The 14293-nt window shown below is 40.7% G+C and overlaps 1 protein-coding gene across 1 annotated transcript; it reads right to left on the bottom strand.

The window, feature by feature from the left end:
* Positions 1-3188: 3188 nt before the first annotated feature.
* mchr2b (melanin concentrating hormone receptor 2b) lies at positions 3189-6656 on the bottom strand. The gene is made up of 2 exons (XM_006781665.3): positions 5974-6656; positions 3189-3921 (listed from the first exon to the last, which is right to left on the bottom strand). Exons 1-2 carry the CDS (start codon positions 6375-6377, stop codon positions 3282-3284), a joined length of 1044 nt encoding a protein of 347 aa, XP_006781728.1. The 5' UTR covers positions 6378-6656; the 3' UTR covers positions 3189-3281.
* Between the last annotated feature and the right edge of the window lie 7637 nt (positions 6657-14293).

Genomic DNA, 14293 nt, shown 5'->3' with positions numbered 1-14293 from the left:
CATCTAATAATGATCTCTTCCAGGGCACATTCCCTTTGAAGGTAACTACGGTGGCCCTGACAGGTCAAATGCACAGTAATTTAAGAAAACAGCAAGCATGTAGAAAAATGCTGCAAAAACACACGAAACACAGCAGAAGTAAAAATATAACACAATGGAAATGGGAAAAAAAATGTCACAAAACACAATAGAAGTGTTTTTGGGGAGTCATTAGTGCAGATATGACAGAAGCCAAAATATAAGAAGGACTCCACTGACACACGCTTTAAAAGAAGAAGAGGAGGATGCATCAGTATCGGTGACACAGATGCCTGTTTACTGTTCACTCCACGACTGTTCCTTCACGTTATCGTCTCCCCCAAAAACACTTGTGTCATGTTTAGTGAGATTTTAAGCTGCTGCCGCCATGAAAAAAATGGACAGAAACTGGGATATTCCCGTTTTTCTCTTGTGAGTTTGCATTGAAATGCAACAAGGAATCACTTGAGGGCCGTTGACAAAGATAATGTGAGCTTACTCATTGACAAAGGCTCCCTTTCACAATACAGGGCCTCGACATGAAGTCAGACTCTGAGAGCCACTTCAACACTTTGAGCTCGGTTTGTATTTTGAGTTTCCAGACGAATTTACATGTCGTTAAATTACCACAAACTAATTTTCCACAGAACTTGTATGCATCCAGGGCCCAGTCGCCTAGTTAAGCACAGCTGGTAATCCACAGCGCAGAGACAAACACACTGAAACACACTGTGATTATTTACTGAGGAGCAAGTGTGCGAGGACTCGGGAATGACCTGTAATTAATGAATGTGCGTTCCTCTTTAAAAACTCACTAGGCTCCTTCACCTCAGTTGGCACACAATGAATAAACAACACTCAAAATTAAAAGAATTCATCTTAAAAACGTATGAAAGAAACCAGTGATGATCATCTACTGTGCAGTCATAGCCGTTTCCAAACTATACAGTGACAGTTTATTCCTCTGTGTTTATGCCGCGTCACAGATCTAAAAAGAAGAGTTATACTTATAAAACGTTCCGACTTTTCATTGTGCATTTTAACGTTACACTGAAGGGAAATGAGTTTGCTGCCTCTGTAATATCACTCTGAGCCCTTTATGAGAAAAAACAACAACTTCTTATCACAAAATTACATGTCAGAGGCACAATCTGAAGCACATATCAAATATACATTACATGGGAGGAGAGAAGAACACCAATATTAAATCAACTATCTCAACTCAATATACAGTATCAACACTGTTTCTCCAAATCTGACACTCAACAAGAAAAAACCCCCAAAACAATAAAAAAAACATGCCAGTTTTCAGACGTCCGCTTCTGCGTCCACGGCTTTTCTTTTAAGCTTTCTTTTAGGAAAAGCAGGACAGTGTTTGTGAGCTGTGTGGCAATAAATAAAGAAATAAAACACAGAATGCCTGATGATTTGGGAAACCATTCATTAAGGCGGAAACTACAACACTTCTTGGTCTTACTTTTTGGGTTTAAATCCGTCACTGGTGTTTTATGCTGAATTTACCAGCAATCTGAGGGTAAAACAAACAGGCTGTTCACTGGGGGCATCAGGAGTGGCACAATAACAGACTTTGACTTTGTGTTTGTGATTTTTAAAAAAGTCTTTCTCTTTAAATACTACATTCATTACAAACACATTCCATAAATAGTGCGCGAACCACACCCTAACAAATACTTATGATTTACAGTACTTTGTACAACAATCAGGTAGTTTGTAACAGGCCGCCTGAGCTGCTGTAGGATTTACATGACTGAGAAAATCATCTCTGCTGTTGTTCTAAAGTTTGTCTGCCGTAAAATCGTCTTAAAATGTTTTCTTATTCTGTTTCCTTCAAATATAAAACAACCACATATTGGATTATCTGGTCCCACGATTAAGAAGTGTGTACATTTAGTAGTTGTAACTAATGCTTTTCAATATTTACATTCTATATGGTGAATATATAATTTGATCTTGCTCTACACACCATTAAAAATTGATTGTGGGTTGGCAGGGCATTAGAAGCCTACATCCGACTGCTCTGGGAGACAAACCAAATAAGCCTGGACTTAAACCAGGGAAGTTCTGCCTGTCTTTAAGATTGAATTAAAGAAATATTAATTAGACGGTCGGCTGGATGATGATTAACTCGTGGATTTGTGTCCACAAAACTCAGTTTGGAGTTTTTTTGTCTTCCCTTATTTTTACCCCTGATTAATCTCCTTTTCGTATGCTTTTTACTTTCACTTTCTCCCTGGTTAGGCTTAGGCATCCAAAACTACTCGGTAAGGTTTAAGATCAGGATTAGCGACTTGAGGTAACTGTTGTTCTGATTTGGCTATTTAAAGAAAAATGAATAATTTACAGATCAAAATAACACTCTGTTATAACATTACCCATGATGAAAACAGACTTATTTTGATTTCCCCATTACTACTCCTAATTAACCCCTTATAGTCTGAAATATGAAGTAATTGCCATATATGACTTTTGCTATATGTGATTTTTTTTCATTGCTTAAAAATGTATTGCGGTTTTTTTTCCAGTGTTTCGGGGGCAACAAATCACACTGGTGATGTAGATGTTTCAAAAAAACTGCATGTGACAATTATGATACAGTAGGGGTTGATGACCTATTTCTTTGGTAACGTCTGAGCTGCTGGTGGAAGAACCATGAAAAATTATTAGTAGATTGCCAACCAAGGCCTCATATAAGGTGGAAAGCAAATGGATGGATATGCAAAATAATGATGTAAATTATGTATTCACCATTAGTAAAGCCATCGGTTCCAACACAGGAGCCCTTATAAATAGTTCCTTCTTGGAAAATGGTGCTGATAGCTGTCACATACGCTCAGAATGAACATGCCACCATGTGTGTTAACATTATCCGTCAAACACATAATAAAGCTGACTCCTTCTATCACCCTCCCATGGAAAGAGTCCCGAACATCACATCATTTCGCACACTCAGCATGTGAACGCTTATCCAGCAAGCTGCACTTCAGTGTTGCAACTGACCAGCAAGAGACTGGAAGTACAGTTTATGAAGGCTAATGGAAACACTGAGGCTAAAAGAGAAAAAAACATTACTTCCACTTTCCTGTTTTTTTCAGCTGCGGTTGCTTTTGCTGCTCGTGCTTCAGCTGCTCGTGCCATTACGTTAGCTGGTATGAGTTTATGGTAATTCTATCCATCCGAGCTCCTTTCTTCTGTGTCAAGCAGCAATATATTTACATGTACATATGTGTATATATAAAAAAAAGTTAGATGACCGTACAGCGGTAGTTGGGGTCGTTTGCCGTGCTGGAGCCATCTGTTTTGACCACCGTCACCTTGGAAGAGTGCTGGGAGCTGTGCAGCGCGTTCTTTCGGCACAGACGCTCGCGGTAATTCTGGGCGAAGATGAGCAACATGAGCGGATTGATGCAGCTGTGAGAGTAGCTGAGGCAGATGCTGATGTTGTAGGCATAGACGAAAGCGACGGTTGGCTTGTTGTTGCTCAGGTTGATCACCTGGATGACGTGGTAGGGCGACCAGCAGATCAGGAACAGGGCGATGACCATGAGGACCATCTTAGTGGCTCTTTTAGCCCAAACAGACTGCTTACGCTTGACCCGACGTATGGAGCTGAACACGTGGTAGAGGGTGAGCGAGTAGAAGGTGCTGATGATGATGAGGGGGATGATGAAGCCCAGGATAGACTGGTAGAGAGTGTACCAGTACATATCTTCAGGCCCGTCCAGGTACATCATACACACCTCCAAATGCTGCCTGCTCACAACCTTGGCGTACATCATGACGGGGACGGAGAGGAGGAAGCTGCCCAGCCACACCAGCATATTGATGATGATGGTCCACTGCACGGTCCTCTTTTCTGAGGTGGGATGGACAATAGCTATGTACCTGTGAGGGAGAATGCACTGTGTAAAGAGTATGACCACTCTCTTGAACACAAATGGTAAAAGCAGCTTTGCCAGAGTGCATGCAAGTGCAGGATGTTGCTTGGATGGTCATTTTCATGCTGGATGAGCTCAGGCTACCCAATGAGATACAAGGTACTATGTCAGAGATACACAATCATTAAAGTGATGATTGCACTGATAAATCAGCATAATTTAACAAGAGTCATTTAGCGAGAGGATGTAAACACATTTCCATATGGATTGTGCTTCAGTTTGAAGAGCCAGAAAAATCATTTTGCCATTACATGCAATCATTGCCATTCAAGTAGAGCCAGTGACTGTCTGCATGTTTGCGGCTGACCTTTCTGTTGCGATTTAGCAGGCGTGGACACAAAAACACTCCTGTAATTTCCTCCATGACATGCTGCTAAATTGCCATTGCTCTCTTATCATTAATTTAGTATACTGATCATTCAGAGCCATTCGTGTCCTGAGCTCAGGTTGAATATGTTTGCTATATGCCCAAATACCCCCACTTCAGACTGTCAAAACACTAGATAGCCCTGCACTGTATTATGTGCTAAAAATTTGTCCCTAGATGATTTTTAGGTTTGCATAGAGGAAGAATACTACAGTTTACCTCTATGCAAAGAACCAACAGCCCTTCGGGTATTGTGTTTCAAATAAACAAACACTTGTACGTATCTAAAACCTATAAATCCAACAGCAGTGGGGCATTAAAACATGAGTCACTCATTTGTAAATGTTTTTACAATTATTTAGGTCTTCTGTTAACTGAGAACACGATCATGTTGGTATCCACAAACCTCCCATGAAATGAAATTACACAGCAGCCTGAGATAAAGTGGTCTTTGTTGGGATAAACAGCAGGGAATTCAAAGAAAAGCACCGTAATGGCAGTTTGGACTTTACCTAATAAGAAATTAAGGAAAAAAAAATTATGCAATTACAGTATGAGCAGATGTTGAGCAGATAATGTATGTTTTCTTTGAAAGGTAACATTGATATCAGAAATAAGGGCCAACTCAAATAAACTCAGATAATCAGATATCAAAAATGTGATTTGGAAACTCAGGAAAATCAGCTGCTTTTTGTTTTAGGTTTCCATGAGTTTCACTGCCATTTGACTCAAGACTACAGACTGAAATTATTCGCCTTGAAAGGGAGGAAGTTTTGATTTTTTTTTAAAAAAAGGATTGTTTGATCTTTTCCTCAATGTTTACTACAGTTAAGCCTTTGTCTTTGTTTTCCCCGTTAAAGAAGTGATTTAAAATGATGAAGCTGAACTGATGTGATATAAAGCTCAGACGATTCACAACCTAAATGGCAAAGCAAATAAGAAACCTGTGAGGAATTCTTCCTGTGGAGGCGGTGCCGCTAAATCGGAGCACATTTATCCGGTCCAGTGACCCCCCCTCGCAGAAATGTATTATGTGTATTATTCTGAAGATGTGTGCAATCATACCTCTGTCAAAGCCACCTGATCCAGATTATGTCTAAATGGAGATGTTTATCACTTCAGCTCTTTGGCATGAGGGCTCATTTAATGTCCTGAATGTGTTCAGCTCACAGACCCGACACATTTATATAGGGAAGATTGTGTTTTCATGGGTTGTTACTCGCATGGAAAAACCCACTCAGTGGTACATTTTTAGAAGGAGTGCCTTTCAAAAGAAATGAAAGCTTCACTTACACCCACTGAGGCTGGCTATGTATGAGGCTGAACAAATGAGCATGAGCATGGATTTCTGTTTTCAAACAGAAAACTCTGGAAATGAGATTTAAAAACACCTACTGTGGAATGAAATAAAGACAGTGAGTGCAAAGTGGATACCAGACAACTACTTTTACTTATTTTCAGCTAATATTGGGTTGTTATTATCTTATTTTTTGCACAGATAAATACATTTATTTGTTGTTAGCATGCTTTGGAGGATAACTTTTGTTTTGTTTTTTCCTAAAAGAAAAAAATATTAAAATATCTTCATGGATTGGGAACAACTCTGTGAGAAGTGTGGATTTCAACGCTTACCGATCAATGCACAACACAGTGACAATCCCCACTGTGGTGAACTGGTTGCTGACATCCACTACAACGACCGCTTTGCACATGAAGTTTCCGAAAACCCACTGCCTGTCTCTGACCAGCTGGTGAATGTTGAAGGGCATCACAAGCAAGAAGAGCATGTCTGCTATTGCCAGGTTAAGCACGTAGATGTCTGATACCATTTTCTTCTTGCATGCTGCCACCGCGTAGATAACCAGCCCGTTGGCAACAACTCCAACTGAGCACAAGATGCCATAAATGGAAGGGAATATGTGCATGAAAGTGGTGATGTCGATCTGACTGTAAGGCGAGGGAGTTGAATTCTGACATGACTGATCGGCGAAGCTGTCTGTTTGGTTGTTTTTGCACAATATGCCAGTGTCATTCATCTTCAGCTCGTCCTCACAGTCACCTCGGCGTGGTCGGTAATTAAGTGGCGCACCGTGCGCTCCGGGATCCCCTCAAGCCCGAGCTTCAAACTTAGGGCGGCAAACTTTGGCTCTCTCTCCAAAAGCGCGTATCCGCTTCTCTGCCCTGGCTTTCACTTACAAGTGAGTGTATGATTTAGCACAAGAGGAGGGAAAAAAGCAGTTTCCAATCCAGGCTGACTGCACTAGCAAAGATATCGTCCCGAAGATGTTTATATGTGGGAGCAAATTAGGATCCAAATGTTTACTGTGCGCTTCTGCCGCGAGCTTCTACGGACACCAGTGTTCACTCCCTGTAGAGGATCACGCTGTGCGTTGTGTAATGAGAGGAGCAAATCACAAATCGGCACTTTAACCTCATGACAAGAAATGCCGATTGGGGGGGGGGAGTAAAAAATCATTTAGTGAGGTATTTTTATCATAGGGGCGTTTCCAGGATTTTTTCCCATTTAACGAGGCGGCACACCCACAGTTTCTGCGCCTTTACGCTTCTACTTCTTTCTGGGTGTAGGTTAAGATTCAAGCTTCGTGGATCAAAGAGGACTTCCTGCTTAAACTTTAAGACGGCAAACTGAAAGAATCTCTTTTCAAGTTCTTTCAAATCGTTTAAGGCGTTAAAAAAAAGTTGGAAACAAATCTGAGGTTTAGACTGCAGACAGCTGTAGCGTGCCCCCCTTCCACCCTTCTCTTGTTTCACTTAATTTTTTACATAAAACAAAAGATCTGTCTCCCTTTGGGGGGTTTACCTAGATTTCCAGACGATCTTTAAACATTCTTCTCTTTTGCTTTCTCTAAATTATGATAGCTTCAACTCCAGCAAATTAAGGCTATCGCTGGCAATTAAGTTTTCCTGTGGTGAATAAGCCCTAAAGGCTCCTGTCTAACCCTGCTATCAAAGATGTGATTTTCTTTGGAGCTTTGTTCTGACATCGCTGGGAGCAGCTATAAAGGACAGGAGCTGATCCAGAATCTGAAGCAGCTCAAAGTAGAGAGGGCTCTGCTGGGATCTCATCACAGGTCATCCGGCAGGAATATATATTGGAGGTTTCCTCGTGCCGGTTTCAGGGGCTGTTTGTTCATTCCCCGTAGTGCTTTCTTTCTTATTTTCCACCAACCATTCAAAGACGCATATAATATAATTATTTTTCACACAGGTCCTCACATAAAATATACATTATACTTTTGCCAGTTCTCTCTTGTCCAAAACACACAGCGCACCTGCCTCAGCAAGCACTTTAAACTCAGCTCTGAAATGAGTTTTGCATTTAATTATCTTGATCCTCCACACCAGCCCTCCTTCATGCAGAGATGGACGGGTAATTGCTGTGATCCAGAGTAGAGTACCTGTGCAGGTTCTATCTACAAGTCAAAAACATGCAGAGTGATTAAAAGCAAGGCCGTTCGCTGCGTTTTGACTGAGGCCCCTCCACTTTGATATCAGCAATTCAAGGACAGGAGATGTGACTACGTTTCAAATAGAGGATTTGCATAATAATGTCCCCCCGCAGTATCAGAAGTCATTTGCTTTGCTTAAATGTTTTTGAGCAAATCCTTGAGATCAAGGACTAATCCATTGTTTGCATTTATTTCATTTAGTGTTGCATAACTTCATACTCTCTACATGGGCTCCTGTGGAATATTATATAAGAAGTGCGAGTCCCTCAGAAGGTCCTGATTTCTTTTCGATATATTTCTTTGTTGTATATCTTGCTGGGTGGATGCTCCCCTACACAAGTTATCCCTAGATTGAATTCTAAGGACTTTTATTGTCCTCTGATAGTTTACCGATATCAGCATCAGTGATGTCATGAGTCATCATTGGACAGCTTCTTTTGTGCCTTTGCCTGCGTGGGTTTCTTCTGGGTTTCTTCCACAGTCCAAAGGCAGAGTTTGTTGGTTTAATTTTCTAAACTGGCATACCGGCTGTAGGTGTGGGTGTGAGATGAATCAAGCTCTCGAAGCACAGAAAATCAATGTATGTGTGAATGGATTAGTTTGGCTTGTTGTGAAAGATGGCTTTAGGCGGTTAGTGTGACTACAAAAGCTGTCCATTTCCATTCTTTTCAAAATTTCCATTTGTGCCCTGCACATTGTGTTTAGTGCAGATTTGCTAATGTTAGCGGGCCCACTTGGCAGGTAGTTTGTTCCAAGCTTGCCACGGTCCTTCTGTGGATTTGGGCAGTCTCACTGTCTTTTGTCTCCTCGTGTAATCCTAGACTGACTGCAAGATGTTGAAATCAAAGGTCCACGGGCGCAGTGCCATCTGTTTTAGGACTCATTGTTCCTCTTGTAACAGAGGATAGTTCAGCCGCAGACTGACTTTGGGACCAGTCAGGCAACATCCTGATGGCTCTGCATCATTGACAACAACCAAATACATTTACACAACACTGTGCGGCTCTGTGTGTGTGTGTGTGTGTGTGTGTGTGTGTGTGTGTGTGTGTGTGTGTGTGTGTGTGTGTGTGTGTGTGTGTGTGTGTGTGTGTGTGCGTGCGTGTGTGTGTTTTAATAGCTTGTTTAGAGAATAACAGTATTTCTTATGTGACTATCTGTTTCTTAGAAGGCTAGTAGAAAAATAGTACAAAAAAGACACAGATCTCATTGTTTGCAGCAGCACGGTTCTTGTGCTATAAATGATAGACTACTGTGGGCTGAACGTACCCAAAGCTGTAAGAGTTGAGCTTGTGGCCGATACAAATCTCCAAAGGCGCGCAGTGTTTGATTTTCTCTTTCGGCACCTGCCACTGTGAGTGCTGATGCGCGACAGGGTTAGTAGGGTCTTACCTCACACCTGCTCAAGTGGTCGAGCGCGGAGTACGGCGCTCGCCCTGGTCTAGCCCACGGATTGTAAAAGTGTATTACTGTAAAAGGTACACTGCAGAAAAAAAGAGAGTGACAGACCAAGCCTGGATCAAGTTAGGATTAGCTGACAGCTTGTTAAAGTTTGGAGTGTACCAACAAGTTTCTGGGTACAGATTAAACCAGAAGGGTTAGATGTATTAAAACCACTGGAAGATAATGCGTTACCATGCATTACCCTCTTCAGAAACTTTGCATCAAGGCATTCATGCAGAACACCCACATGAACATTGTCTTAGATCAAGAACCAAGTCTTAGATCCCAAACCATGCAAGCCTCTGATCTTGCGGCAATTTAGGATGAACTGACACAAACTGTTGAATTTTTTTTTTTTGGTGACAGCATTAATTGGAAACTCACTCACATGTATCACGCCTGCCCCACTGACTGTTTTGCAGCCTTTGACCCAAGTGGTGGTTAAATGTAACCAAACAGTGAGCAAAAAAAGAAGTGAACAAAACAAAAATATTGTCTTTAGTGTGACTCAGTCTGTAGTATATTAGGTAATGATCATGTGACCTATGCCACCAGTGTCCTCAAAGGCTTCATTATGGTCTCATGTTGTTGTCTACTTCTCCAGCCTGGATTACGGGAATTGAGCCAATGTGAATGCTTTGGAGGTTCACTCGGGTGCAGTCTTTGAGCACGCAAACAGCAGGTCTCCTCTGGCCAATGACACTTTGCACACTTTGCAGACACTGCCCAGACGCCATAGGTCAGGTAGGCAGCCTTGAAGTGGAAATAGAACAGCAACAGCAGAGTCTAGTGACAACAGGAGGGAAAACAAACAAAGAATCAAGAACAAAGAGTCGGAGATGAGAAGCGGCTGCAGCGGATAGCTTTAATAATTTTTATGTTGGGTTTTCATTCCTTTACAAAGAAGTTCTTTGTACACGGCTTCTGTCGGGACAAACAGAAGCAACACATTCAGAAACGGAACGTTCTGATATTGATCTACACACGGACATTATTTTTTAACCTGATAAAAGCAAATTACCATTTGCCTGTCAATTGCAATTTCCCTTTTTGCTCTTGAATGAATTAGTAAAATCAAGTAATCCAAATGCCATCCATGTGACAAACACCATTTACAGCATTCAGTGAAATTACCCATGCTTCTTAGAAAGTTCCTCAATGCAAACACAGAAGGGGTTTCAAGTCTTCTCCAGACAGTTTAAAGACATTACATATTAGATGCTACCCTGTCCTATTTTTCGACATTTCATGCCCTCCAGAATTTTCTCACATCAGTACAGATGAGCACTCATTATGGTGAAGTGTATAATTGCTGTGACATTGAATCATTTCAAAAGAGCATCGGGGAGCTGGCTCTGAGCTGCGCACAGCAGGTTTTTACCTGTGTTTTCATGGTATCACAGTCAGTATCAAATGTGCATGTAAAACACATGCAGGTTGATTTACATCCATGCAGATAGGCACTAGATTATCGCCTGACATCATAAGTGTGTCAAAAGTGTGGCCGCAACTGCACTGCAGCATAGCCTTGAAAATACACAGATTGAGCATAAATCTGTAGTAGTAGAGTACATCTACAGAGATTTATACTAAGAAACATTTCGACAAGCATGCACTATAAACCTGTTTTGACATCCCATTCCTCCTTTCACTTGGATTATTTTACAAAATCCAAAAACAGACACTAAAACCAATCAATACCTTTCCACAGCAAACCATGCTCCATCACATCAAAGGACACAAACCTGAGTACATCCTGTGCTCTATGCCCGTGGTACACTCTGTGGACATGGAACTGAAAGCAGTGAGTGGCAAGTGTAGCAAAACATAATGTAGTGTCTGAGTAACTTATCTAGGAACATCTTTTATGCAATATAGTGCTATGCCTTAGGCCGATAATTAAATTATGAAAATGTGAAACGGCACAGAGAAACTGTCACTGTATCTATATGTCAAGCTGAATGTATAGTATAGAAGGAGACTTCAAATTAAATTAATTTCGAAGGATCATGTTTCATTTCCTGCACATTCTGAGCAGGATGCAATTTACTGAGCAGATACAGTAACATATGGGGTTGTACGTATAATGTGCTCAACGCTAAACTAAACCAGGGTAGAAGTGTCTGTTTGCAATTCAATTGCAAAACATGAACCAAAGAAAATGAAACTCCAGCCTGTCCACTGTGCAGTTAACAGTATCACATGCCTGAGAGGTCGCATGATACTCTGCAATGAAAAGATGCATAAATGCATATATATATACTATCATGATCATAGTGATCATCGTTATTATTATCAGTAGTAGTAGCATAAGTAAAAGTAAAAGTAATTACTTAAGAATAAAGACAAGACAGAACGTGGTTGACTTGGCAAGGTTAAGGCAAAAGGGCAAAATGTGCATTGACTATTTAAAGTTGCCAACAAAGTTGAAGCTGGAGTGGGTGTGCTGGGTTTATTTATTAGTGTGTAAATGTAGAGAAGCAGCCAAGAGTGTGTTTAGGGAAAAAATACATCAAATGGTTTTAAAAATACAGGCACAGATTTGTTGGTACCCGAAGCAGCTTACATTGTGAGGTTTTTTTAATATCACTTTTAATATGATTTTTAGTCCTATCCTGTATTTTTGAATTGCAGCTAGTTTACCGCAAAGCCATGATACAATCTTTTACTTTAACGTATTACAGTGGAGTTATCTTTTTATTTGTTTGCCTTAACAGAGTTTGCATGTTTTCCCTGTGCCTATGTGGTTTTCCTGCGGGCAAAACACCAGAAATGGTGTTTTGTAGTATAAAATGATCATTAGCAAATATATGACGATCAGTCCTACAGTGGGTTTTTTTCCGAGTGGGGTTGCCACGCCGTGGCAGAGCTGTACGCAAGACTGCTGTGTTGGATGCAATAAAATGTCAGATACTGTACTGTCTCTCCTTTTCATTACTTTCAAATGCAGTAAAAGTCCCTGGAAACTAAATTTAGTCCCCTCTAAAGTTCAAACCCTCACTTTCTACAGCCATGGCTGGCTTTCATTCTACTTCCAAAACATATAGGATTGAAATACATCCAACTACTGGTTCTACTGAATTTTCATTGGCCGCAAGTAATAAAAAGAAACTTGTGAGCTGTGGAAAAAAAAAATGCTGACAGGCAGAGCTAAGAGATAAGTACTCCACATTGCTACCACCATAATTAAATGTGGCATTAGGGTAGGACTGAAGCTTATAATGATTTTATTGCCCCTTGTGACATTTCTGATAACAGATCTTTGCCAGCTATCGAAGGCAAAACTTCAGCTTAGCACAAATTTCCCTCGGATAGTCCTTCCTTAATAGTGGATGTTTACTCTCACAGATGGATGCTATATCTTACTAAAGGCAAAATCCCCTCATTATGGAAGACTACCCAGCTTCACAAAAGTTGTGACTTTTGTGACAGAAGCAACTGTGGATCTACAGTTTCTCAAAGCTGCCCAGTCTGTTTTTGACTTCCTCGATGATCAAAGCTTCCGTGAGTGACAGCATTCATGCTTTAGACCTGACTTCTGCATCTCCTCCAGAGCAAGAACTCAGCTCATAAAAAGTAACACTGTGCTGCAATCCTTGTAGATTTGTCCAAAGTTACAATATCATTACGCTTTGTTAAATAATCTGCTTTCAGCGGGCATTGAAGCCGCTCGTTATTCCAGATTAGACATACGAAACACACAAGATAAAGTAACATTCAAACATCCCTCAGATGAGAATGAGCCCCTTGTTACTGTGGTCACTGGGTTAAAAGGCATCCACCACAGCCCCCGATTTATAGAGCTGCCTCGCCTATTGATCAAATGCTATGAAAATTCCTAGAATGGGACCTTTAGTAACAATTTGCCCTCACAGTTGAGACTAGATGCTGGAACAGATAAAAGCTATTCACAAACCATCTTTGCCATTAAGAGCTGATAAAGGGAAAGCGTGTAAGGAGCGGGATAGGGAAGAGGATTTATAAGAGATTATTCAGTCCTCTAGTGCAGCACTGCGGCCATGCATCACAGTCTGATCAGGATGACAGCAATATTTCAAATACTGATGCAAAGAGGTCTCGGTCTGCATTTGATTATGGCATTAGTGTGTAAATAGATGCAAGAGGACTACCAGCCAAAGGTAGTTTCAGGTCACAGTTTGAACAGTCCCTAAGAGTTTTTGTTGTGGTTCACGGGGAGCTGGAACAAACACATGGGAAACACTTGACCCGCTTGGCCACATTCAGACTCATTAAGCTTAATAAGAGAAGTATTTATCTCATTAAGCTTGAATTTGGATGCGACTAGTTTGTACATTCTTGACTGCGGCGTGTAAAAGCTAACCTCATTTTAGACCCGTGTGTGATTTCCTCTCAGCCACAAATCCCATGATTCAAGGAAATGTGCCTTTTATATTTTCAGCTTCTTTGTTTTATATTTTTAAAATGAAATTGTAGTTTGCGATGTAGCTACCCTGCCATGGATTACCAGAGACTCGTGGAATTTTGATACCATTTTGTGACTGATAACAATCAGTCCACATTTAATACCTACCTACCTAAAAGCTACATTTCTAGGTCATAGATTTCTGCGTTGTTACATATTTGGTTGTCTTTGTGGGAAACCAGATTTAAATTGAGGTGATTAATAATTCAATCTTTGGATGAAAGTGTGCTGCATGACAGGCAGACTATGCTGGATTTGGATGAGAGAGTGAAGTGCTGAGATATCAGCTAATGCTTGCAGCCTGTGGCTCACATCTGCCAATTAGTAATTAGTGATATTAAAAAAGCCACTTTTGCAAAACAAAATCTGAGAATTCTGTTAGTAAAATTAACAGTAGAGGATTTTATTAATTAATTAATTTATTAAATTTATTAAAACACCAAGACCATCTTGCATCTGAACCTAATCATTGTAGCCTTACATACTGCATGTGACAGATTTGCTAACGTATTTGGAAATTCAATGCAAATCTACAGGTGCTACAAGATTTTGTTTACTGTGGCTGTCAATATCTATTCAGCTGGACTTTAGATCCACC

The sequence above is a fragment of the Neolamprologus brichardi genome, chromosome 2, assembly GCF_056152115.1.
Source record: "Neolamprologus brichardi isolate AB-2024 chromosome 2, ASM5615211v1, whole genome shotgun sequence".
Taxonomy (NCBI): Eukaryota; Metazoa; Chordata; class Actinopteri; order Cichliformes; family Cichlidae; genus Neolamprologus; species Neolamprologus brichardi.
Note: the sequence above shows the minus strand (reverse complement) of the source record. Positions and strands in the feature narration are given on the sequence as shown.